The sequence below is a fragment of the Sitophilus oryzae genome, unplaced genomic scaffold, assembly GCF_002938485.1.
Source record: "Sitophilus oryzae breed Bouriz unplaced genomic scaffold, Soryzae_2.0 scaffold_1197_pilon_pilon, whole genome shotgun sequence".
Lineage (NCBI taxonomy): Eukaryota > Metazoa > Arthropoda > Insecta > Coleoptera > Curculionidae > Sitophilus > Sitophilus oryzae.
This window is the reverse complement of record NW_022145834.1, coordinates 331661-357388: the sequence shown is the minus strand read 5'-3', so window position 1 is coordinate 357388 and position 25728 is coordinate 331661. Positions and strand designations below refer to the sequence as shown.

At 32.9% G+C, this 25728-nt stretch overlaps 2 protein-coding genes across 4 annotated transcripts; one reads left to right on the top strand and one right to left on the bottom strand.

Annotated features, from left to right (window-relative positions):
• Positions 1-1326: 1326 nt before the first annotated feature.
• Positions 1327-4208, bottom strand: LOC115891760 (zinc finger BED domain-containing protein 1-like). Of its 2 annotated transcripts, XM_030912321.1 has the most exons (6): positions 4003-4208; positions 3638-3867; positions 3429-3572; positions 3068-3216; positions 2752-2902; positions 1327-2694 (listed from the first exon to the last, which is right to left on the bottom strand). In XM_030912321.1, the coding sequence occupies exons 4-6, from the start codon at positions 3170-3172 to the stop codon at positions 1418-1420; spliced, it is 1533 nt and encodes a 510-aa protein (XP_030768181.1). In that variant the 5' UTR covers positions 3173-3216; positions 3429-3572; positions 3638-3867; positions 4003-4208; the 3' UTR covers positions 1327-1417. The 2 variants fall into 2 exon arrangements, with proteins under 2 accessions (XP_030768181.1, XP_030768182.1); XM_030912322.1 differs by lacking the exons at positions 3429-3572; positions 3638-3867; positions 4003-4208 and having other exon boundaries at positions 2752-2933; positions 3068-3156.
• Positions 4209-4576: 368 nt separating this feature from the next.
• Positions 4577-24422, top strand: LOC115891759 (apoptosis-inducing factor 1, mitochondrial). Of its 2 annotated transcripts, none has more exons than XM_030912318.1 (13): positions 4577-5035; positions 5268-5491; positions 9458-9613; positions 9669-9741; positions 9806-9936; positions 10905-11035; positions 12627-12802; positions 12984-13175; positions 16276-16394; positions 17970-18167; positions 21075-21186; positions 21416-21621; positions 23014-24422. In XM_030912318.1, the coding sequence occupies exons 1-13, from the start codon at positions 4939-4941 to the stop codon at positions 23275-23277; spliced, it is 2079 nt and encodes a 692-aa protein (XP_030768178.1). In that variant the 5' UTR covers positions 4577-4938; the 3' UTR covers positions 23278-24422. The 2 variants fall into 2 exon arrangements, with proteins under 2 accessions (XP_030768178.1, XP_030768179.1); XM_030912319.1 differs by having other exon boundaries at positions 5268-5341; positions 23014-24421.
• The last annotated feature ends 1306 nt before the right edge of the window (positions 24423-25728 follow it).

Below are 25728 nucleotides of genomic sequence, written 5' to 3'. Positions count from 1 at the left end.
TTTTAAATATACGATAATTGTTCTTATCTTTTGCTCGCTCTTTTGCTTTCCCGGAATTTAACTATAAAAATCTGGCAATCCTAGTTAAGCCGCCTAGCTCTATACTTACACGGTTATTTTGATTATTACACGGTTTTTACTCAACGGACAAAACTGCTGTACAGGGTGGCCTATTTTCGTGTGTTTTACAGCATTTTTCATTTATAAGTGAAGCTACAAAGACGCGGTTTTCACATTACTGTGCTACTTTTTATAAAACCAAAGATGCTACACACAGATTCCTCTTAGTTCTTGAAATACAGGACTTTGAAATTGTTGCATTTTTCGACCCCTTTCGTATCTCAGTTACCCTATAAGTTATCCAAAAGGTGAAAACTAAGTCCCGTAAAGTATTTTACGTAGAAACTATTGGCGTATCTCGTTTTTCGCTGGGAGATTTCATTTTCGAGATATGACTCAAACTTATGTTTTTTTTAGATGGGACACTCTGTATTTTATTATTTTATTTTATTTGCCTTGTCATAAACTTTCTAAAACTATAATATATTCTATATTTATATAGTTTCATAAATAAGGTAAAAAATGCATTATTTAACTTTTTAACATAAATCAATCTAATTTAAAAGAGTATTATTATATAATTTAATTTAAATTAACCAAATAATTTTGCTTTCCATCGTGTTATCTTAATAAAATGCACTGAGAATATACTTGTGCAGATTTTAGATAATACGCACTTTCATCAGAATTATTGATATTTTTCAATAATTAGTAATTTCGAAACTAGCGTGGAATAGGCAGTAACAAAAATTTGAAGACATGGTAAATAATTCGATTAATTTGATTACCGAATTAGGTAAACCCCGAATTAAGTTAAATAATGCATTATAACTCAGTTATTTTGGACTCACCTTGTACCTTGCATAGCACTTCTGCATAGCACTGATAGCGGCCCTTTACTGACGTAAGCAACGTCGTTACCAATGCGATAATTTGACGCTATCGAACAGATCTAAAAAATACACAACCCTTGGTCTGATTCTACGTTCAATACTCTAATAATTCTGTGGTATTATAACCTAACTTGCTTTAAATTAGGGATGGGAGGTTATTGTAAAATAACCGGTTATCGGTTAACCGGTTAATTTACATAATAATTTAACCGGACCCAGTTAATTTATATTAAAATAACCGGTTATCGTAATAACCGGTTATTTTACCTATTTAATTTAGATTCGAATCCCGTGTAAAAAATAAAAGATACAGTTAATTGTAATATTTGTAATGAATTTATTAAAACCAATACAAATTCAAACACACCAAAAAGTGAAGGAAAAACACTACAAAATTATAAATATATAAAACATAAACACTCAATTAAATTGGTTATTATTTTAATAACAAAGTAATAACTTTCTTAAATCTGCCAGTACTTATTATCTAGAGCACCTAAAAAAACCAACTGGTTAGTGTGTTCTGGAGTCAAACGGCTTCGAAGGTCATTACAGACATAGTTTAGCCACGAAACAACTCGTTCTGAAGAGACGGAGGCTCCCAAAGTAGTTAGGTACTTTAAAGCTACTTTAGCAGTTCCAGGATAAGCATTTTTATTAGAGGCCCAAAACCGCAGTGGATCACTATTTCTGGGGATTGTCGGCTGTTCCAAATATAATTTGAGTTCGCTTGGGATCATTCCAGGGTTATCTATATCTGATGCAGACCAGAGACTAGCAGCAGCTTCTTCATGAATACCCCATATATCTTTGCTGGTAGTGGCAGTGCCAACATTATCTGGTTCAGTATCTCTGTCTTCTATCTCTGTACGTCGAGCGTTCTCTCGAACTTCAGTCTTCAACCGATTTATAATATTGGATACCATCAAAGGAGAGTTGAAGTGGATCTTTTTAAATCTTGGATCCAACATTGTTGCAACACCTAGCAAAATATTTTTTTCCTGAGGACGGAGTCTCCGTTCGATCTGTTGACTAAGTTCCTCTTTGAGTTTCTGCGAAAGGTCGTGAGAGACAATAATTCTTTGCAAAGACAAATTTAAACAATTTATAAGTGGGATTACTAAACTGCCAGATAAATATTTTTCTCCAGAAATAGTTTTGGTTGCTGATTCAAAGGGTGCGAGTAACTGAAGACACTCTTCAATTATTGACAGTTCAGTTGCAGTTAGCATAGGTGGTGCTTTTTTATGCGTCGTCATAAGTAAAATTTTTCCAATATGGCCTGATAATAAAATAAACCTTTCCAAGCAGTAATACGTAGAGTTCCATCTGGTAGGCACCTCTTGCTTTAAATATAGGAAAGTGCCATCTTTTTTCCCTTCTCGTCTTTGCTCACCTCTCAAATCATCTTGGGCTGTATTGCTGTGTTTAAAATATGCCACAATACGTTTGACTTTTTCAATTATAGCTACAACATCCTGAACAGCTCCAAGGGCTTTGGTTACAACTAAGTTAATATTATGAGCAAAGCATGAAACATGACCTTTATTCCCTAATAATAAATTAACTGCAGCAACTATGTTAGCTCCATTGTCTGTAGTAACTGAAATTATATTATCTTTTTTTATACCCCATGCATCAATCATTTCAGTGAGATCACTGCATATATTTTCTGCAGTGTGGTGAGGTATTAAATTTTTAACGCCCAAGCAAAATGATTCAAAAGTAGCATTCTCATCATCTAAAATTGAAAACATTTATATTAACAGAACAAAACACTACAGTTAATACAACTTGCCAATATAGTGAGCAGTTAGAACAATGAAGCTTCTAGTGGAATTCATAACTGTAGCTATATCAGTGGTGAGAGCAATTATTCCAATATTATTTAATTTCCTATGGATAATTGCCTGAAGTGAAATATATTTCTGCTCAATCATTAATGTAATCTAAAAAATTACATTATTTTAACCTATGTACCTAAAACATCATTTTTAGCGTAACTAATTTTGATATTTTTCTCTTTCCCTTCACCATTATATCAAGATATGTATGTGCATGCAACACTCTGCAGTGTGCGAATTATTGTATGTTCAGTTGGTGGCCAAACTTACCATTTTTCTGCTTGGAGGTTTGTATAAAGGGACTGTTGTATTTAAAAACTTTTTAAAACCTTCCTTTTCTGTGCAACTTAGGGGCAAATTATCCTTGCATATCATATATATTAAAGAATTTGTTATTATTGCTTCTCTGGTTCCCCCAGCTGAAACATAAATATATCCAAATTATTAAAAACAAAAACGAAATTAATAGTAGAACATAATAACAGCAGAACCATGGCAATTATTATAAAAACATTGTTATAGTTAATTTGTGGATTCACATAAAAATACAATTAAAATATGTCATTTTATAATGTCAATCCACAAGTTAACTATAACAATATAATATAATAATATCTGCCCTAATACCTACATTCATAACTCCGTTGGTCCTTAAATGCATTTTTGATGGTAGGCTGGAAATAACTGCGGCATTTTTTTTGCCTAAATGTATAAAATTGCTGTCCTGGGCAGTTTGAGCATTTAAAGAGTATTGTGCTTGTGCCCTACTCGCTAACTAAAAAGGATATCGTTTTAGTTTAACTAGTTTATAACAGTTTATTAGTAAAAAAAGGTATTTACCAAATCCAATTCCACATCCACACTACTACTCCTACTGTCCTCAACATCAACAAGTGCAACTGACGATATGTCAGACTCTGACTGGGCTGGCGTAAGTGGCCTTGATGTTGATACAGAAGCCGAAGACACTGACCTTTCAAATTCAGGTACATATTCTTCATCTGACAACAAAATATTATCGAAACTTGTTTCTGGTTTTTGTTTTTTATATGGAGCCGAAAAGAGATTTGCTGTAAGAGAAGTTTTTTTATCTGTGTCTTTGAGAGCGGAAGGATGCTTAAGTTTTAAATGATTCTTTAAATTTGTTGTGCCTCCACCAGTCTTATAAGTTTTATTACACAAATTGCACTTGCAAATGCCGTTACCTTTTCTGGAAAAAAAGGTCCAAACTTCACTTTTTTTTGAAGTGGAAGTGCCTGCTAGGTGTTGTTCTGAGCTGTCTGCCATGGTATTTAATTTTAAATAAAAAGCACTATCACTAAATACTGCAAAATAATATAAAGCAAAGCCCATTATACATACGTATGAGAACAAAATGAGAAGAGAACGATTTTTTTTTAATTTTAAGGTTAAGGAAGGATGCCAGTTTGACTTTGACATGACAGTATGATGACATTATTGACCACAGATTATTGATATTTCATATTTGAAGGAGTAGCTGGGAGTAGTAGAGTAGAAGTGTATAATAATAAAGGTATTATGCTCCGACTCTTTGTCTATGGCTCCGACAAATCTCGATAAATAAAGAAAAACTGTTCTGAAATATGTAAGATAAAAATACCGAACTTAGTTAAAATAGAAAATAACCGACCTCCGGTTATTGATCAAAGCTGAAGGTTATTAGGTTAAACTGACGTAGGAAATTAACCGGTTAATAACCGGTTACTAAGTGAAAAAAAACCGGTTATCGAAATAACCGGTTATTTTGGCACATCCCTACTTTAAATTTTAAAGTTAAAAAAGCAAAGGTGTTTTTTTGCATTTCCTAATCGGATCTCTGTAGTATTAATCATTTATTAAATAGAATACATTTATTTAAATAATTACGAGTCAACAATAATAATGTATACTAGTTTGTTGCTATGGTTTTCTCGCATAGAACAAGTTTAAGATTGTGTCAGACAAGAAGTATTTCAAATATATTTAGCGACTTTTTGTACAGTCATTATTTCTATAAAAACATATAGAACTAGTTTAAGGCACAGTTTCAGTACTTCAAAAACAGTATTTACTGACATTTTTCAACATTTCAGCATTTCTATAAACCCTAAAGTGTTCAATCAGTTACAAAACTAAGCAATATGTATAGAACACTAGTCTTATTGCAGTGTGCTGAATCTGCATCTTTTAAGGGTTCACAATTTTTTGGAAGATCCAGAGGAGTTTCAAATATATACAGTAAGTATTATACTATATCATTTTATGAACAATTCTAAGTGATCTGCCCTTTATTTCACGTTGCTTTAGTGTTTAGAGATTGTCAGTTACTGTTAGTTTAAAATTTGATTACTCAACAGATTATCGTTGCACTCACCAACAGGCAACTTTGCTCCAGTTTAAGCTATCTCTATCCGTTTCCGAGTATGTCAAAATGTTAATTGTTTGTTAAAATAGATGTATATATTTTTAGGATGTGCCAATAGCAAAATATCTCCAGAAATAGTGGTCCCTAGACGAAATTTATCAGATGATGGTGGAAAAAAGGTATGTGATGAAGGTCCCTCCATAACATCCCATCCCTCCCCAAATCCTGTAGAACTTAATAATGCTGGCCAGACATTGGAAGCTGTCAAATTGAAAGAGTGCCAACCGATAGAAATTAATCCTTTCAAAGCCAATCTTTATGTTGATAGGGTATGATATATACTATATACTAAAGTAAAGTACCATACGATCGAAAAAAGCCGCGTCAAAGTCGGCTGGGAATGACAATCGACGATAATTTTGGCGAGGTCAAGCCCTAGACATTATTTACTTGGCCTGTACTCTTCTTCATTTTCTAATGGCGCTTACTGCCAGTTGGCTTTAAGAAGGTTGTAATTTATTTTTATATTGAGTAAAAATGATTTTTAAATGGGGTAGTTTAAAATTCGAGTAAAAATAATTTTTTGGAAATAGATTTGTCTATCTGGAAAAGTTCTATCCGTTTTTAATCCACGTATAATAATTATGTTAATTTTTGACAAGGTTTATGTCAGTAATTTTTTTCATTTTTTTAATTAAAGCGATAGCTACAGCCTTACCTATTGGAGATAACCAGAAAGTGAAAATATAATAAACAAATTAATGTTGAAAAGAAATTAAGAAAAATTTATAACTTCGCTTTTTTTAACACCCTGTATATTTTAATTTTTTTAAAATCTTGTTTTTCAGATTTTAAATATACAGGGTGTTTCTTAAAGACGTTCTAATATTTAAGGGGGTGATTCTTGAATAAAAAAAACACTTCATATGAATGTATGTCCTAAACAGCTTAACTTTTGGGATATAGAAAAATGTAATTATGTTTTATTTATTTATATAAAAATAAACAAAAAAATTAAAAAAATAGATTTATAATAATAATAAAATAAAGTAATAAATTAAATTTATGTAATGGCTTATCGGAGGAGTTTCAAAGTGGAGAGATAGCCTGATCTAATCCAGTACTTTAAAAAATTCCATTAATAGTTTCTTATAAGATCAGTAGTGGATCAATAAACGACAAACTTTAAATTTATATGGTATTTCCTATAGATCATATCAAATAAACTTTTAGTCACGTGATTAAGCTTGACTGGCACAGCGTTGCCCACTTTTACATATTTTCTTTGAATCAAAATATTATAGGAAACCAAAATAAATTAATTATAAATATATAAACCGTTATTATTTACATCAACAAAACTCACCTCCTTAACAGCACTTAACGGACATAAAGGGCCATTACTACCACTTTTCCATTGAAAATATTCTATTAAAGTTGCGATTATTTTTTACGGCTATTAAGCTATCTTGTACTCTTCGCACTAAAAGAGGTTTTAAAAAGAAAAATGTTCGACTGCAAGATCTGCTAGTAAAAATGTTTCAGCTTAAAGTATCACAACACAATTCACTTAAACCAAAAAACTCGTAATACAAAACTAAAGTGTCAAAACGAATGACAATGTCAAGAAATGAATAAATAAATGTTGCAACTTGACATTTTTTACAGCAGAGCTACCACCTGAATCCCCAGCGGAAAATTTAAATTCCAGTTAGTCAGCCCGGCGACGAATATGTTGCCACGGTTGGCAATAATGAATTTAAAAATCTCGCCCTCGGTTAAATAATAATACCAAACCAAACCAAACCAAACCAAACTAAAAGTTTAATTGGTATCAAATATACCTGGTGTGTCTCAAAAGTGGCTCACCCCTATAACTCTTCTAATTTTTCAGATAAAAAAACTAGATTTGGTATATGACATAAATTAGGATTGATTCAATAGGTTTCGGTCACTTCCTGTTTTACAGGAAATGACTACAACTTTTGATTTTTAAACGTCACTCTCGATATTTTTTTACTTTATTCGTTAGAAAATGACACCCTGAATAGAATGACATCATATATCAACTTTTTTTTTTTAATTCTAATCTTTGACAAGTAATAAATAAAAGCTAAAATGCAAGAAAAATATATAATTTAGTTAATTTAAGTTTACGGTTAACGGTTTACTTCACGTATGTATATTATATAGTCACATACTAGCGAAAAGTTGTTCCATTATTTCACTCAATTTTTGCCGAGATCTACCGCACGCTATACAACAAACTATTTTAGAGTCTTTTTCGATAAATCGCGATAGTGTCACTGTTAATTTAAGTTCTGCCACAATTTCTATCTAGATTTACTATCTTTATACAACTATCAGTAGTAGAATAAATAATAAATAACATAAAATAAGCTCCGTAAAGACTGACAAATCCACAAAATTCAAATGTGTCAAATGAATCGTCAAACAGAACTGTCAAGAATCCCCACCCTAGAGTGCTTTTTCCGCCCACCATGCATGAATACATGGATAGCATTATGCTCCTTCCTTAGTCTTCTTATTCAAAGGTTTGGTACCACACACCAGGGTTCGGAAAACTACATGTTACTTTTAAAAACTACATAAACTACATTACATGTCGTTAATGTAGTTCTAGAGGGTGTAGTTTATGTAACCTATGTATGTAACTTTCAAAGATCAAAGGTTTGAGGTGAGGTTGTAATAAGTTGAAGCTTTAGAAAACACAATGTATTTAAGAAAACAGAAGAAATATGGCTTTAAATATAATATTCCCACATCATATTATTTAATTATTTAGACCCCTCATACAAAGCAAAATCTATACTAATATATAAAATCCTTAAGTGACTGACATACTGATTAATCACGATCCTGCTCAAACCACTCAACGTAAGGAGCTCAATTTTGGCATACAGGTTGATTCTAGGGTGTAGAGGTTCAATAAGAAGGGATTTTTCGAAGTTCCAGTTCCAAGAGGGTGAAACCACCCCTCAAATATTACAATATTTTTTATTTAAAAAACTGTCAAGTTTTCGAAAAAACGCTTAAACACGTATATTTTATTTTGTTTTTTACATATTTTAAGATTTTTTTAAAAATGTATACAGGGTGTTTCGAAAAATCTGGTCATTGATTAATCACGAGCCTGCTTAAAGCGCTTGACGTAAAATGCTGATTTTTGGAAAACAGATTAACTTTAGGGTGTAGAGGTTCTATAAGAAGGGATTTTTCGAAACTCGAATTCTAAGGGGGTGAAACTATCCCTCAAATATTAAAATATTTTTTATTTAAAAACCGGTGAGTTTTTCGGAAAAACTCTTAAACACGTATATTTTATTTTGTTGTTTTACATATTTTAAGATTTTCTATAAATTTATACAGGGTGTTTCATAAAATATGACCATTGAGTAATCACGATTCTGCTTAAACTGCTTGACGTTTAAAGCTGATTTTTGGTAAACGGATTGACTGTGGGGTGTAGAGGTTCGATAAGGAGGGGTTTCTCGAATGTCAAATTCCAAGAGGGTGAAAACGCCCCTCAAATATTACAATATTTGTTATTTAAAAAACGGTTAGTCTTTAGGGAAAACCCTTGGACAAGCATAATTTATTTGGTTTTTTTACATATTTTGAAATTTTTTAAAAAATCATACAGGGTGTTCCAAAAAGTTGGGTAATTTCTTAACCACGATTCTGCTTAAACTGCTTGACGTAAAAAGTTTATTTTTGGCAAACGGATTTTTTCAAAGTCAAATTCCAACGAGATGAAACTACCCCTCAAAGCCCCCAAATATTACCAAGTTATATAATAATATCGCCATATTGTTTTTTCTCATGCTGACATAAATGTGAGAAAATTTTATCCAGTTTGTATATTAATGGAAATTCTTGCTTTGCTTTATCATCACCATTACAAATGATTAATTCGACGCGAAGTCGTTATGAACCGCATGTTACAATTCCAAATAAACCGTATCCGAAAATGTTAAAAGTTGACATATGATATGTCATTCAATTCATTTTCTATCGGATAAAGTAAAAAATACCGAGGGTCTCATTTAAAAATCAAAAGTTGTAGTCATTTTCGGTGAAACAGGAAATGAGCGAAAACAATTGAATACGTCAATCAATCCAAATTTATGTCATATACTCCACTATACATACCTAATGTCGTTTATTTATTTGAAAAAATAAAAAAGTTATAGGGGTAAGCCACTTTTGAGACGCACCCGGTATATGTATGTCCGCATATATGAGCCTATGCATAACATTATATACTTTTTTAGAAAATGCCGTCTTTAACACAATGCGAACCTCCGAGCGAACTGAGTAAAATGCCACACCCCGAGGGACCATGGGAGGAAAACGAAAATAAATACAGAACCAGAGCAAGGCGGTACTTACTATTTGGTACTTTAGTAGCGATAACCTCGGTTGGTGTTGTAAGTCTTGCTAGATTATCGGAGATTGTGCATTTAAAAACTAGCTTCATTTTAGCTGTATTATGTTGGTTTAGGTAAAGAACCCACAGATGCCTCTACGAAGAAGAAAGTTGGTAAAAAATTAGTAGGTATAGTACACAACGTTGTGTGTATTTATTTGATTTTATCGACTGAAATAAAAATGGTTTTTAGGTAAGGAGAAGTTCAAGGATCCAAAGAGCGCTGAGGATATTCCGAAAGACGTACCTTACTTGCTTATCGGGGGTGGTACTGCGGCATTTTCAGCCTTTCGGGCGATCAAATCTTCGGATCCTACCGCAAAGGTACGTAAACCATTGTAAACTGGCCGCATCTAAAGAAAAAACCGTGCGCCTTAACAATCTCTTAAGGTGCGTCCAGATCTGACGAGACGAGAGCGAGACGAGCGCGAGACATTCCAAATTCGTTAAGTATGGACGAATCTCGTGAGAGCCTCGCGAGACAACCCACGGAGCCTCGTTGCTATCCGTCCTCTGTCGGTTTTGCGACGGCCGATTAAAGAAAGTTCGCGGCACAGTCTCGACGTGTTTTTGGTAGGCTGGCTCTTGAGTTCCGTTCACTATGACCCAACTCAATTGTCTTATGGCAGGCTTTCCTCAAAAAATGGATAGACGATGTGTCGCTCTCGTCACGTCAGATCTGGACGCACCTTTACCAGTGTCCTTACCACCTTTACCAGCTCCTCGGAATTAAGTGCGGTTTAGACTTGAATGCATGGCCACATTGGACCAACAAATCATAAATTGTAAACAGAGATCGATAATTTGCGCTGTTCAAAAGTTTGGAAAGGTTAATAAAGAGGCAAACAGAACTTATGTATGTAAGATACTCATTGCCATCTCTTCTTGTCTAGAAGAACTTTACTGGAGCCTAACCAAAATAGGAACAAAATTGCCATTAGATACAAAATAAAAACAACACATTGTAACATGCAAGGAAAATGTATCTAATCAAAACAGTCAACTTACCAACTTAGAGACTATGGATGTATAGAGTCCTCTACTCCAGTCCTCTATTAATTTTGTCCTCCGAAACACAGTCTGAAAGAATAAATAATACTTGAGATATGTTGATATAGAGAGATCATGGAACAATTATGTTTACATAAAAAAATCGCTAAAAGTATTGGCCGTTGTTTCTTAGCTTCAATCAACCGAGGTGTTCGTTGAGGAGAGAGTGTCCTGTTTTCTTCTTTAGATGCGGCAACTGTATGCAATATATTTAATACGACAATCTTTTATTTGATTTCTAGATATTAATAATTTCAAACGAAGAGCATTTTCCTTACATGAGGCCGCCATTGTCCAAAGAGATATGGTTTAATGACGATGAAACGGCTGTGAAAAACCTAACATTCAAACAATGGAATGGATCTGAAAGAAGGTATGGTTTTATTAATATCTTAATTATTAGATATTAATACCTCTGGTATTATGATATTCTGGTATTTCGTCGATTTTAAAATAAACTAACTGTTTCTATCTTATTTTTTTTTTTGTTAGAATGGGCATAATTAAGAGAGCTTCTGATACCGTGTTGTAAAAATAAGGTAATTAAGGGCTTATTTTTTGGTATTTATTATAATTTTGCTAATATCTTCGGTTTGAAAGAAGATATCAAAATGCGGTTTTCGCTGACTTTTTAAGCTTTTACTACTCTTTACTATCAGCTAAAATTACATATACTATTGCATTTAATTTTTTTGAAAAAACGCACAATGTTTGTTAAATTGTAAGACAACGCCCCCTAGCGTCTACGTTCAAAAGGTTAATATTATTGTTTATATGGTACAATATAGAGTAAGCAACGCTCTTTTAAACTAGCCCTTGCTTGCTGGATTCCGATCATCCAGTCCAGAGTTATGAATATTTAAATAAAAACAAATCTAACCTTCCCCCACTACTTTATTTTGGTAGATAGGGGAAAATGGCTCTAACAAAAAATATTCAAAATTTACTGAGGATTGTGAAGCTATTACTTATAGTACACCTTATCTAGGCAAAATTGTGTAAAAACTCCATTTTTATAATTTTTGTTGCAGTTGCGCCCCCTAGCGGTCGTTCTACAAACTTAAAAATAATTTCCAGCAATTTCTCATAGCCCCTTTAGTTATTAATATTTTTTTTTCGTAAACCCTACGGCTAATACTTTCCGAGATACAGCCGAGAGCTATTCTTAGTGGGACACCCGGTATATCTATGTATATGAATATGATATATTATATGTATCCTTATAGATACAGTAATTTCAACAAATGACATAAAAAACTAGCCTTTTTATATAAAAAAGGTTCTCTTCGTTTATTTCGAAACTGAGATTAATTTATTTTTAATTTCTTTACATTTTATCCTTTCACTAATACTGAAATCGATGCATCGTGACCTTTAAACCCAAATATCTTGAAAATCGGTCACCTAACCTAACCTAACTAAACGAAGAGTACCTTTTTTACTTAAAAAAGTCCTAGCTTTTTATGTCATTTGTTGAAATCACTTTATCTATAAGAATAAAAGAAGTACCATCAGTTGTACTCTCTATCCTAAGGTAGAGTACAGAATTCGGAATTTTACACTATCGCCATTCGCTTTGGCATTAAAATGTTTATAATATGAGTACCAAATTTCTAGAAAAACGGTTTACCAATATTCTTAAAAATAATCAAAATATATTGTTTTTATTTACCATTTCGACGGTATAAGAACTTTTTATTTTAGTTTTATCAGTAAAATCACCCACCGAAGTTAATTAGATACACTATTTTTTTGACACCCTATATATTTTTTAATAAACAAAGAATCGTGGGGACTGTAATAATAAAGAAAATTGAAATTATCGGCCGAAACCTACAGTAAGATTAGCCATGAAAATATGACTACCCGTAGACACTTAGAGAAACACTAAGTGTCAACAATTTACAGCCTGTGTTTTATATTTTTAACACCTTTAAGATAATTTTTAAAATATTTTTTTTCAGTTTATTTTACGAACCGGAAGATTTCTATATTAATTGTAAGCAACTAATGGACAGCGAGAATGGCGGTGTTGCCATAGCTCGAGGCTGGTCGATAGATCATATCGACGTTACCGAAAACGTAGCCTACTTAGAAAACGGCGAAGCAATTAAGTACAACAAATGCCTCATCGCAACGGGTATGTTATAATAGTCGTTTTATACAGGGTTTTTCAAAAAACATGTAGAAATCACCCCACGAGAGATGGCACATGTCTTTGAAACGCCTTGTATATTATCTAGTCGAGAGAGTTTAAGATGCACTCTTTTTTATTGCTCGCATTATGCGCTTAACAATTGATGGCGTCACTGTATTTTTAGGAGCTAAGCCTAGATTGACGCCCGTTTTTAAAGTAGCTGCCTCTGATGAAACCTTGAAGAAGCAAATCAAAGTATATCGAAACGTCGACGACTTTAGAGATATTTTATGCGATTTTAACAAATCTAAATCCGTGGCTATAATCGGAGGTGGGTTCCTAGGTAGTGAGCTGGCCTGTGCATTTGGCAGAAAAGGTAAGTTTTCATTTGTAATTGAAGGGTTTGATGCAAAAACTGATTAATTCCATTTTAATAAAAATTACGGTATCATAAAACTGTTATATACGGTGTCGCAATATTCACTGGACACAATTTACCTCTATACAAAAGTGCTTCGTTTGTCCGCTAGAGGGCGTCAAACTTTAACAAAATAAACACATTTTTTCAGATATATTTTAAGAACCGTTATTCCGATTTGAATGAGATTTTGGGTGTCTATGTTTTGCTAAGTGCTCTAACATTTGACTTCACAAAATTCAAGAAAAAGTACGGGAAGGGTGAAAACTACCTCCACCCCTACATAAATTTTAGTATAAATATTTACCAACTTAACCCACGACCGAATTTTATTTCACAACCATGGTTTTCCATTGCCACATCCCATAGTTTTTGAGAAAAAAAAATTTGGAGAAATTATTTTTCCAAAGTAAACCTATGTACGTAATACACAGTTTAAATAATATAATATTGATAAAAATTAATAATTTAAATAATATAATGATAACGTAAGTTTTGATGATGGAGTAATAAAGCAGACTGCGGAGGATGCATTTATGAAGGGGGTTTGTAAAGTCTTGGGAACAGAGCTTCATGCGAAGAATAAAATAGCTGCGATCAATGTGTGGGCAGCACCTGTAATTCTTAATACATTCGGAGTTCTAAAATGGTCACAAACCGACCTGGAGTCTCTCGATAGGAAAGTCAGAACATCAATGACAAGGCACCGAATGCACCAGCCCCATGCTTCAACCATGCCAAGGGACAAAGGTGGAAGAGGAATTATTAGTCTCATTGCTATGCATGAAAGGCACATCAGAAGTCTGCAGCATTACTTTGACCAATCAAATGACCCTCTCCTTTCAGCTTTTAAGACCGCCGACAGGAATTTCACACCTTTAAACTTAGCAGGTCAAAGCTTACCTGCAGGTACTAGGGGTGCTGAGGAACTAACCGAAGAGTGGAATCCATATCCATCCAACTTAGAATCCATATACATCCAAATAGATTTATTATAGCTATATAAGACCAGCAAATACCAACTAAAAATTTCCTAAAAATAATAGCCAAAAAGGACCTACCTAATGACAGATGCCGACTATGCAATGCCTTTCCGGAAACAATTCAACACATCTGCTCTGGATGTACCTATCTTGCACCGCAGCATTATCTGGACAGGCACAACCAGGTGGCTGGTATTTTACACCAAGAAATCTGCAAAAAAGAAAATATTTTAAATGAAATTACACCGTACTACCGATACTTACCTGAAAAAATAGTAGAAAACGAAAACGTAAAAGTATACTGGGATACTGACATCATCACAGATCGTACTGTGCAGCATAATAGACCTGATTTAGTAAGTCTTCTATAAAAAATAAAAACATGCTTACCTGCTGGACATCACAATACCACTAGACTAAAATATTAAAAATGCAAGAAAAGAGAAAATCACAAAATATGAAGCACTGGCGCAAGAACTAAAAACTATATGCGATTTGAGCAAGACTTTTATATTACCAATAATACCTACCTGTATTCTAGTAGACGCAGTAGACGTAAACCTTGTTCAAAGCCTTAAAAAACTCGAACTTCACAACCCGGAAAGAATCATCTCCACCATGCAGAAGTCCACAATTCTTTCTACCTGTTCTATCGTTCGCACTGTGTTGAACCGCGATTAGGTCGTTGATAAGAATTATCCCGACTTAGTCGCTAAAACCGGCTTTAAGCTGAGGAAAAAAACCAAACCAAACCAAAAACGTAAGTTTTAATATTCCGTGGGGATAGAACAACTACGTATTTTTTGAATCAAGATAAGTTAATTGCACATAAGTCCGTTAGAGGGCATCAATCAAAAATAAACCCGAACGTTTGGCAATTCAAAATTATTAATTTTAGTTTCCTAAAGTTCCCTAAGAAGGTTATTGTCAAATATAATTTGTTATACTAACATAAAATGCCATATTTTCACCAACCTGATTATTAAGAGCATAATAGATTTTATGCATCTCCATAGCTTGATGTGACGGAAACATTTTTTGAAAGTCAGCTTCGGAAAAATTTTTCTTTCCTAAAAAATAAGCACGATATCATTTTTTTACAAGAGACAAAAAGTGTAGTAAATACTAGAAGGGCCATTTTACGAAAAATAAAATCGGTGGTCGGTTGAGTTGGAAAATATTTTGAGAATTTCAAATCGGGCAATAATGGTTTAAAGGTAAGGTTTTTTTAAAGTTTGATGCCCTCTAGCGGACAAACGAAGCACTTTTGCATAGGACATGGAACTACTAGGTATTTTTGGAAACAAAGTAAATTCATATTTTTGGTATAAAATGGAAAAAAAATTGAAAAAGAAAGTTATCAATAAAGAAAAAATCACTAGAAAACATTTTTTATGAAAATATATGAAAGTATGGAACATTTTTTTTAAACGGAGCTGTCTGTTTTTTGACATAAAAGATATGAAACTGTAACAAAACTAATTGTATGACTAAAAATACGATTTATTTCATTACTAATTAAAAAAAAAAGTAAAAACATGGAACTGCCCCATTTTCATTTCAAATAATTTAGCGTCCCAAGCATATTTAAATTATAATTGAAAAAGTAATTTTTGATAGAACTGACCAGTTTTTTGCGCCAAACTCTTCAATTTCCACCGCATGATCGAAAAAATGGAGTCAAAAACAACTGGCTAATGACAGTCGATTATTATTTTGGCGAGGTAAATCTCTAGACCGGTCATTTAATAAAAATTGACATAAAACTTGTCAAAAATTAACACTAATTATAGAGAGATTAAACAAGGATAGCACTTTTCTAGACACACAAATCTATTTCCAAAAATGTATTTTTTCTTGAATAGCGTATTACACCGTTTAAAAATTATTTTTATTCAATATAAAGATAAATAACAGCCATCTTAAAGCCAACTGGTAGTAAGCGCCATTAAAAAATAGAGAAGAGTACGGTCCTCGCCAAAATTATCATCGAATGTCTTTCCCTAGCCGCCTTTGACGCCGTTTTTTTTTCGATCGAATGGTATTGGTAAGGTACAATATTGATTTGCCTGTAGATAAAAGGAAGTCGAAGGAAATATATCAAATATTTAGAGAGACCGGGAGTATGGGGAAAATTCTACCTGAATATCTCAGTTTTTGGACGACTGACAAAGTGAGAGCAGAAGGAGTCAATGTAAGTTTTAACATACTCTGATATATGTATACAGGGTGGTCTGAACTGTATTCTGGAAACTTCGGCAGCATATTCTGCAGATAAAAATAAGTAAAAAAGTTCGTATGTCCTAAAATACTTAGTTTTGGAAATACAGAGTGTAGAAGTTTCACTTTTATTTCGATTATCTTCAAATAATTTATAAAGTAACGTCAATATTTGAATGAAAATTGGTGTCTGGCAGTTTTTTTGACATGAGAAATTTGATTTTGATGTCAATATGACTCCTACTTGTAGAGAGCTACCTACATATTTTTTAATAATAAACCTGCTGAGTGAAAAAAATATACATTCACGACGTTTTTTACGTAAAAAAGGTCTCTTGTTAAAAATCGCTACGAGTAATGGTTCTCGAGATATTTTGAAACGAAATTATCAACAATTATCGCCATTGGCATAAATAAAACATGTTGACTAAATAGCTATGGGACTGAAATCATAAATTTGAAATATTTTTGTGTCAAAATTTCAACAGAAACTATTTTATCATCATTTTTTCGCAGAAAAATTTATGATTCATTTAAAAAACAAAATTTTTCCAAATTTATTATTTCAGTCAAATAACTATCTATACTCAACGTGTTTATTTTTTTCTCAATAATGACATGTATTGACTATTAGTAGCGATTTTTATCAAGAGACATTTTTTATGTAAAAAGACACGGGAATATATATTTTTTTACTCAGTAGTTTTATACAGGTACGGACGAAAAGTTATTACCCTTCAAAACAGTTAAAACACATGTAACTGGCGCATCCTACAAATAGGAGTTAGATTGACATTTTCACAAATTCAAAAAATTGTCCCAACATTTCTCATGTCAAAAAACTCCCAGACACCAATTTTCATCCAAATATTGACGTTACTTCAGAAATTATTTGGAAAAAATCGAAATAAAAGTGAAACTTCTACACCCTGTATCCCCGAAACTAAGCAAATTAAAACATACATTTATACGAACTTTTTTACTTATTTTTATCTGCAGAATATACTACCGAAGTTTCCGGAATACAGTTCGGACCACCCTGTATATTATAAAGGTGAAAGTTTATATGTATAGATGTTTGTTACTTTCAATGTGGTAGACAATGATTTAGTATTAAAACTAAAAGAATTTCGGACTTCTGTTATCTTATTTATTTTTGCTTAAACAACGTTTCGGTCAAAAATATCACAGACCGTTATCAGTGAATTAGTTGGTGCAGTCAAGCATGAGGTTCTCCATTAAGAATACCTGCATTGGAGCGTTTGCATTTTATGAGTGGTTGCCATATGGTTGAAATTTCCATACTTGGATTGCTAAAGATTTTATTATTGTTAGAAATGAATACGGCTTCTTTAAATTTGCACTTTTTCCAATGGGGTTCTTTCTGGACAACCCGGGCTTCCGACCATTTTATGTTGTGGTGCCTGGACCACACATGATCTGCAATGCCCGATTTCATTGTTTTACCTCTTTGCGTATTTTTTTTATGTTCGTCAAGTCGTAAAAAAGATAAAAAAGTTACTTTTTTTTAATACTGAACGCATTTTAGGTGATTCCCAATAGTGAAATTGTCAGTGTAAGATCGAAGGATGGTAAAGTAGAGCTTGGACTCTCCAGCGGAAAGTGCTTACAGGTCGATTTCGTGGTCGTTACTGCTGGAGTGGAGGCCAACACCCAAATTGCGGAGAAATCGGATCTGGAAGTAGACGCGGATCTCGGCGGTTTCCTAGTGAACACGGAATTGCAAGTAATTATTTTTAATAGTAAGATAACAGTAGTTTAACCTATATTTTAAAGTATTTTAATCCTAGATCATATATACTTACGTGGATAAATCAACGCCATAAGTTTAGCATTAAAAAATATGTCTCCAACATCACGACATGCCATTTTCAAACCTTCTTTATTGCACTTATGAAACGTTCAATAGGTTTGTCTTTCTCGAGGACCTTACTTGGCACGTGTAAAACTTTCAATTTAATTTTCTCACCCCATAGTTTGAGTTCGATAACCATTTATTTAACCACATTACTTAAATATGATTATTAAGTTCAACTCATTCATATTATTAAAACATTTAAAATACAAATATCTATTTTTAAAATTAATTGTAAGTTCATCTCATCTCTCTTAAAAATTGCTGCTTCTCAAAATTTTCCATTAAAAATAGACCATATACCATATAAAATTAAATAATTGAAAGATCGGGCTACAGAAAATCACAAAAATTTTCGGAAAAATGTTGACCACCTGCACACGCACACAATCGTCAATTAAAAAAACTACTATTTTAGTATTTTAAATATTTTAACAAACGCAAAAATAGCACAGTATTTATACGGCGAAGTTATAAAAATTTGGAAGAACTAATAATGCACTGACGCACACAAAAATCAAACGGATACTAAATTTTATTTATCAAAAGCATTCGATAGTCGTGGCTCAACGATAACCATTTAGTGGCACGGCGAGGTTGTCACGTATGCTTTAGTATACAAATGAATGAATGATTTTATTCGAATAAAACCATTCGATAGTTGAAATCATTCATTCAGTAACCATTCGATAGTCTAATTCATTCGATAGTTCCCATCGCTAGTCGAAATCTTACCTGAGAAAAAAAACAGAGTATATATATGATCTAGGGTTTTAATGTATTTTTCTGTCATTACTGTTTCAATAATCTGTCTGGGAGTCTGGTGTTGTTCATATACATATGTTGTTCATATACATACATTGGTGTCCCAATATTCCATGGATATAGTATAACCCACGAAATTCTAAAAGTTACTGGTTTGTGGAAGTATGCTTTGGAATTAAATAAGACAATAGAAAATTTCATTAATGACTTATATTTAATTAACAATTATAAACAATCAATGTAATTGGCTGTGACAGTCTCGATTATATGAGATTAGATATGCAACTGGAATACTTAAGTGTTTCTGCTTCGGTTGGTTGGGAGAAAGGCCTCACCCTCTTCGCTGCACTCGTCCGCTGGTGGGTAGCGTGATTGTCCGGCTAACGTTGGAGAGCTTGTGAGACTCCACCAGTCTCAGTGCGTGAGCTACTTATGGGGAGGGTCAATTCTCGTATCTTCCTAGAAGATAACAAACAGCAGTATTCTACTCAACACAATTGATAAGTACCCAGTTTTGTGGTGGTGTTCTTTTAACCACCACAAAACTGGATAATTCAAAGTTACAAGCTAATTAAATAATTAAATCAAATAATTAAATCATATTAGATAGTAAATGTTTAAAAAAATAAAACTAATAAATAATTTCCAAGTCGTACCTCGTGCCGGTGTCTGGAAAAAAAAACTAGGTGTTTAAGCAAAGAAGATCGAGATGAGAGAGAGTGATTTTCGGCAAAACAAGTCCCTTTATAGAATTCATTTAGACATGCGTTAAGTACCAAATGTCAATATAAAAATTTATAATTAATAGTAAAAATAATAAATACGATAAAATTTCCTACATACCTTCAAAAAAATGTGTGTAACAATTGCATCTTAATTATTTAACACTAAACAAAATATTAATAATAAACCTTCGTTTTCATTAAAAATAAACAAATTATTATCGGTAACCCATAGGCAACCAGAAAATATATAAAATATTTAAACAATTTAAACTAACAACCATCGCTAGTGATGTGTACCACTATCGAGGTTCCGCAAAAAATCGATAATATATAAAAAAACGGATAAACGATATAAAAGGAAAAATGTAACGAAAATATTTTCGTTACAATAGAATGTAGAATGTTTAGGAGGGGGGTTAATCACCGCGACCTTACAGACCTATTGTGTGTTCCCCTTTATTGAGTTATAACTCAACATACAATCTCAGAGCTTTGACAAAAGCCAGTATCTGAGACGGCTCCACAGAGGCCAGCTCTCCATCCTCAACATCAGCCGTACCAAAGTGGATGGTATGTCATAGAAGTACTACGTATTTTTGGAATCAAAATAAGTTCATTTACAAAAGTGCTTTGTTTGTCCGTCAGAGGCCATCATACTTTAAAAAAATAAACACATTTTTTTAGATATTTTGAGAACCATAATTCCGATTTGAATTAGTTTTGGATGTCTATGTTTTGTTAAGTGCTTTAACATTTGACTTTCACAAAAATCATGAAAAAGTACGGGAAGAGTGAAAACTACCCCCACCCCTACATACAGTTTAGTATAAATATTTTCCAACTCAACCGACGACCGATTTTTTTCGTAAAATTATCCTTCTAGTATTTACTACATTTTTTGTCTTTTGCAAAAAAACGCCACCACAATAGACTTTTTCTTGGACAATGACACTTTTTCTTGGTTTTTGTGACAGTTATTATAGCACTTATATATAAAGCACATATTTTTAGACAGATGTTAAAGCACTTAGCAAAACATAGACATCCAAAATATCATTCAAATGGGAATAACAGTTTTTAAAACATCTGAAAAAATGTGTTTGTTTTATTAAAGTTTGATGCCCTCTAGCGGACAAACGAAGCACTTTTGTATAGAGGTAAATTGTTCCCAATGAACTTATTTTCATTCCAAAAATACGTAGTAGTTCTATGTCCACGGAATATTGGGACACCTTGTATAACATAAGAACGCAAATCTACCACGATATTTGTAATGTATCATTTTTAGGCTCGTACCGATTTATATGTTGCTGGCGATTGTACGTGTTTCTATGATCCTCGTTTGGGACGTCGGCGTATTGAGCATCACGATCATGCTGTAGTTTCTGGTCGATTAGCAGGTAAGTTTATGCCAATTCGTGCCAAAATTTACGTTTTCCATTGAAAAAACTATTCAAATATCGCTTTTTAATCAGTTTCAATTGATATCCTGTGTATATTTTCCATCTTTAAACAGGGCTTAAAATTTGCGTCAATTTTAAGGTGACTCACCTGACTAAGGGCCCTGATTTCTAACGTGTTCTTTTTTATCGATCGTACGGTACCAACTCGGTATATACTTGATTTTAGGAGAAAACATGGCTGGTGCACGTAAACCTTACTGGCACCAGAGCATGTTTTGGAGCGACTTGGGTCCCGAAGTGGGATACGAAGCCATAGGCGTTATAGATTCCTCGCTACCGACTGTGGGAGTGTTCGCCAAGGCTACCGAAGCCGATACTCCTCAAGCCTTGGTAGAGAGAACGAACGAAAATCTTCGTTCGACGACGGAGGAGGTAAGGTTATAAATTGTTAATTAAAATAAAAGAATAATATATAAGAAATACCACGAAAAATATTTAAAAAAAACGAATTTTCTAAAAGACATTAAAAAATCAAATTTGCCATTAAATAAATTAGCTACATAAGTATTTTTACACCAAAATAAATTTTCTTTTTATGTTTTGTCTCTACAATTTACTCCAATTCATTGGTATATCGGTTTATGTTTGTATCTTGCCTATTCTCTAACTCTCTTGACTATTCTCTCTTTTGATTATTCATTAACTATTTTTCGATAATTCTCTAACTTTCTCGATAATTATTTATCTCTAGACTATTCTCTAACCCTATCCTGTGACTATTCTCTAACACTTGATAATTTTCTAACTCTACACTATACCTTAACTCTCTAGATTATTCTCTAACTCTCTCCCTCTCTCGCCTGTTCTCTAACTGTCTCTTGGTTGTTCTCTAGATTGTAGATTGTCTGGGAGGGGGGAAATTAATCACCGCGACCTAATAGACCTATTGTGTCCCCCTTTCTTGAGTTATAACTTATCATACAGTGTCAAACTTTGACAAAAGCCAGCATCTGAGACAGTTTTACAGAGGTTAATTCTCCATCTCCGATATCAATCGTACCAAAGTTTATGGCACGAATGGTTGTCGTCTCGGCGCACTCAGTGATGAGGTGTTCTGATGTTTTTCCACAGAATCTTCATTCGCCGGTGTTTCTTAGTTTCGATCTACTGAGGTGTTCATTGAGGAGACAGTGTCCTGCTAAAAACCCTGTGTCAATCTAAGATTGTTCTTACTTAAATCAAGGATTTTTTTATTTTCTCGGTCGTAACTCCTGAGAAATTTCTTCGAGTGTCTTAGACCGTTGGAAGATTCCCATTCCAGGTTATGGATGGAGTATTCTAGGTTCTTGAGTTCTGCTTTAAGTTGGTTTCCACTTGGGAAGCAGAACGGTTCGGGTCCAATTAATAGAGTATTCGCTCCTTTTCTAGCTAGATCGTTTGCTTTTTACCTTCTATCCCTTGTTGAGCTGGCACCCAGAGTAGGAAGACTTTATTTTCTTTTCCTAATTTGTTCAGCTTCTCTGACTATTCTCTAACTCTACACTATCCTCTAACTCTCCGGATTATTCTCTAAATCTCTCATTTGGTTATTTTCTAATTCTCTATAATTTTCTAGCCCTCTCTCTAGACTATTCTCTAACTCTCTCTTTTTGTCTTTGGGCTATTCTCTAACTCTTCTGAATATTCTCTAACTCTCTCTCGACTATTCTCCCTTTCGACTAACTCTTTCCCGATATTTATTTAGTTAAAATAATAAATGCCTATTAAATGTTTGTTATTATTGAAATCTAGTGATAACTTATATATTTTTTCATTTATTTTAAGCTTCCTCAAGAATGTGACAAGTACTTATCAGATGAGCAAAAAGTAAAATTGAAAGACTCGAAGAAACTGATGCCCAATAAATTTGCTGGTGAAGATTATGGCAAGGGCGTCATTTTCTATCTGCGCGATGACATAGTTGTTGGTATAGTTCTCTGGAACGTTTTTAACCGTATGTCCATAGCAAGACAAGTACTGAAAGATCAGAAGAAGTACGAGGATCTCAACGAAGTAGCCAAATTGTTTAACATACACGGGGAAGAATGAAGAATTGATTGATTTACTGTTGTCTTAATTACTTAACAAAAATATCTAAGGTGAGAAAGTTTAGTTGTTATAATTAAAGTACGTAATACATAGCTTAAATATTATAAAATTTGTAAATTATGATTTGATTGGTATTTTTTCTTTATATTAGAGAAAAGTAACCAAATATGGAATACCTTTTAGTTTTTGTGTTATATAAAAAAGGAATTAAAACAAAAATGTTCATTTTTAGTTACTGTCAGTCATACAGTTGCACATAACTTAATAACTGTTTTCTGTTACATATATTAATAAAGTATAAAATTTTCTCTCAAAAACAAATTGAACATAAAGGCACCTAAATATGGATAGGTACCCAAATAACACTTCAAACTAATGAAAACGTATATCAGATTTTTTTATTAAACTATTTAATAATTATATAGTGAATAATTATATAAATATAATAAAATAATTAGGACAAGAAAAGACCCATAAAAAAACCATACCATATACCATATTATTTGCAATCATGTATCAAGAAATACTTCTGAATACCTTAAAAACTTTTCTCATACCGTTGATAGAATACTCTCACCGTGACCACAAAGCCCGTTTGAATGACAAGGTAAAACCTGCACGTGAGTATAGTGATGGAAAGAGATTAAAAATCACTCTCTTTTGCTATTAGGCGTATTCGTTTTCGAGAAAGGACGGTATTCTTCAGATTTGGTTACTTTCCTGTAAATTTAACGTATTATTTATAAAATTCCGTTTTTCCAATAATATGAAAAAATAGCCTACCACACATCAGTGGGTGATTCTTCAGATAAAAATAAAATAAAAGTTGCTATGATTTATCTTTCTCCATAGAATCACTTACGGAAATATGGAACACTATATTTTTAACACCTTATATAGTGTTGCGCCTCTTATACGACGGGGAGATTACAAGGAGAACAACTGTTTATATTGAAATGAAATCTTGTGAGCATATTTAGGTTATAATAGTAATAATAATAAATAACGCTTTATTGTACAAAAAAGGTAAAATAGCTTCATCAACAAACCATTTATAAAACAAACAAAAGCACAAAAAATATACAGATAATAAAAAATATCATACACTACAAATCAATTCAAAAAAATTTACGTCATTAAAATTACAAATAAAACATACATGAACATTACAGAACACAAAAAAGGCGTATCAATAAAATTTTACAATAGGAAAATTGTAAATGGATATAATCATGTAAGAGTTATAAAATATTAAATATTAAATACTAGACCTTTAACCTAATTTAGAACTTTTTTTTAATATAAAGAGTTCTATAGGGTATCATCAAAAAAAAATTATGCATCAAAGTTGCAAAAATGAAGAAGGAAGAAGAAGAAGAAGCTTTGTATAAATCTATATAATTTTAAAAATGCTTTTAATTAACCTAAACATGCTCTCAGAATTTCGTTTCAATATAGAGTGTCGTTTTCCTTGGAGCCTCCGCGTCGTATGAGAGGGGCTACCCTTGTAATACCCTGCGTACTATAATATTGTATAATTACAATAATATTTAGCATTTACCAAGTGAAATAGTTTTTAATTTAGTTTAAAAATTTATTATTAAAACGGTACATTTTATTATTAATATCACATTGTAAATAGAACATATAAAAATATATTGTGTTTTCTACAATCGGCAGATTTGTGTTTTTCTGAGATCCTAGGTAGAGTCCATAGTAGAAAGTTCTGAGTAGTTGTTAAGGATTTTGTTTCTGCAAATTTTTATCTCCAGCAAAGAGCAAGAGAGAGAGTGAGAACCTCTCACCTCTGCTCCGGCAAGGAGAGAAAAAGACAGTTGGAATGCTCTCCAACACCGGGCGGCAAGCAGGGACGTATCACCAGCTTTGCCAGAACTCCAATGTAAGGATATCGAGTTGGCGAGCCATCCACTAGTATCGCCTTACGTCACTGAACTTTGGTGTTCTAATGGGAACCGGTGTTTCGACGTAGCTAGGCCGTTGCCTAACAAAGAAATAAAATAGCAACCTAAAATACACGTTAAGAAATATGATTCTGATAAATATATCTCATTTCTGTTCAATCTTAAATTTTTGGTGACAAAAACGCACAGGATTTGGTTGCCCAGTGCGAAATTTTAGTACACCTACAGCAAATTTTTAACACTATAGAGATAGAGAAACGCTGAATTTTGTCGACTCTAACACTTTGACCTCGTTTTCGAAATTAAAAAGCTAATAACTCCCTAATAGAGATATGGGAGTGCCCATAGTGGCAATCGCTAGGGAATTCAACCCTCTATCTGTACACAAAATTTCATCCCCCTCGAAATTTTTCAGACCAAAAATTTTCAAAGTAGGTAACCCCTTTGCTCATTTATGCTCCAAAAAATAAAGTTTGTCCTAGGGGGGTGAAATTTTGTGTACAGATAGAGGGTTGAATTCCCTATCGAT

Excerpts from the sequence above, each read along its gene's own strand:
- LOC115891760 (XM_030912321.1), bottom strand. The coding sequence starts at position 3,172 with ATGATATGCAAGGATAATTTGCCCCTAAGTTGCACAGAAAAGGAAGGT. Across the intron at positions 2,903-3,067 it reads AACCTCCAAGCAGAAAAATG|ATTACATTAATGATTGAGCA; the intron begins GTAAGTTTGGCC and ends GTAATTTTTTAG. Across the intron at positions 2,695-2,751 it reads TCTAACTGCTCACTATATTG|ATGATGAGAATGCTACTTTT; the intron begins GCAAGTTGTATT and ends TTTCAATTTTAG.
- LOC115891759 (XM_030912318.1), top strand. The coding sequence starts at position 4,939 with ATGTATAGAACACTAGTCTTATTGCAGTGTGCTGAATCTGCATCTTTT. Across the intron at positions 9,742-9,805 it reads AGTTGGTAAAAAATTAGTAG|GTAAGGAGAAGTTCAAGGAT; the intron begins GTATAGTACACA and ends AATGGTTTTTAG. Across the intron at positions 18,168-21,074 it reads TAGTGAACACGGAATTGCAA|GCTCGTACCGATTTATATGT; the intron begins GTAATTATTTTT and ends TATCATTTTTAG.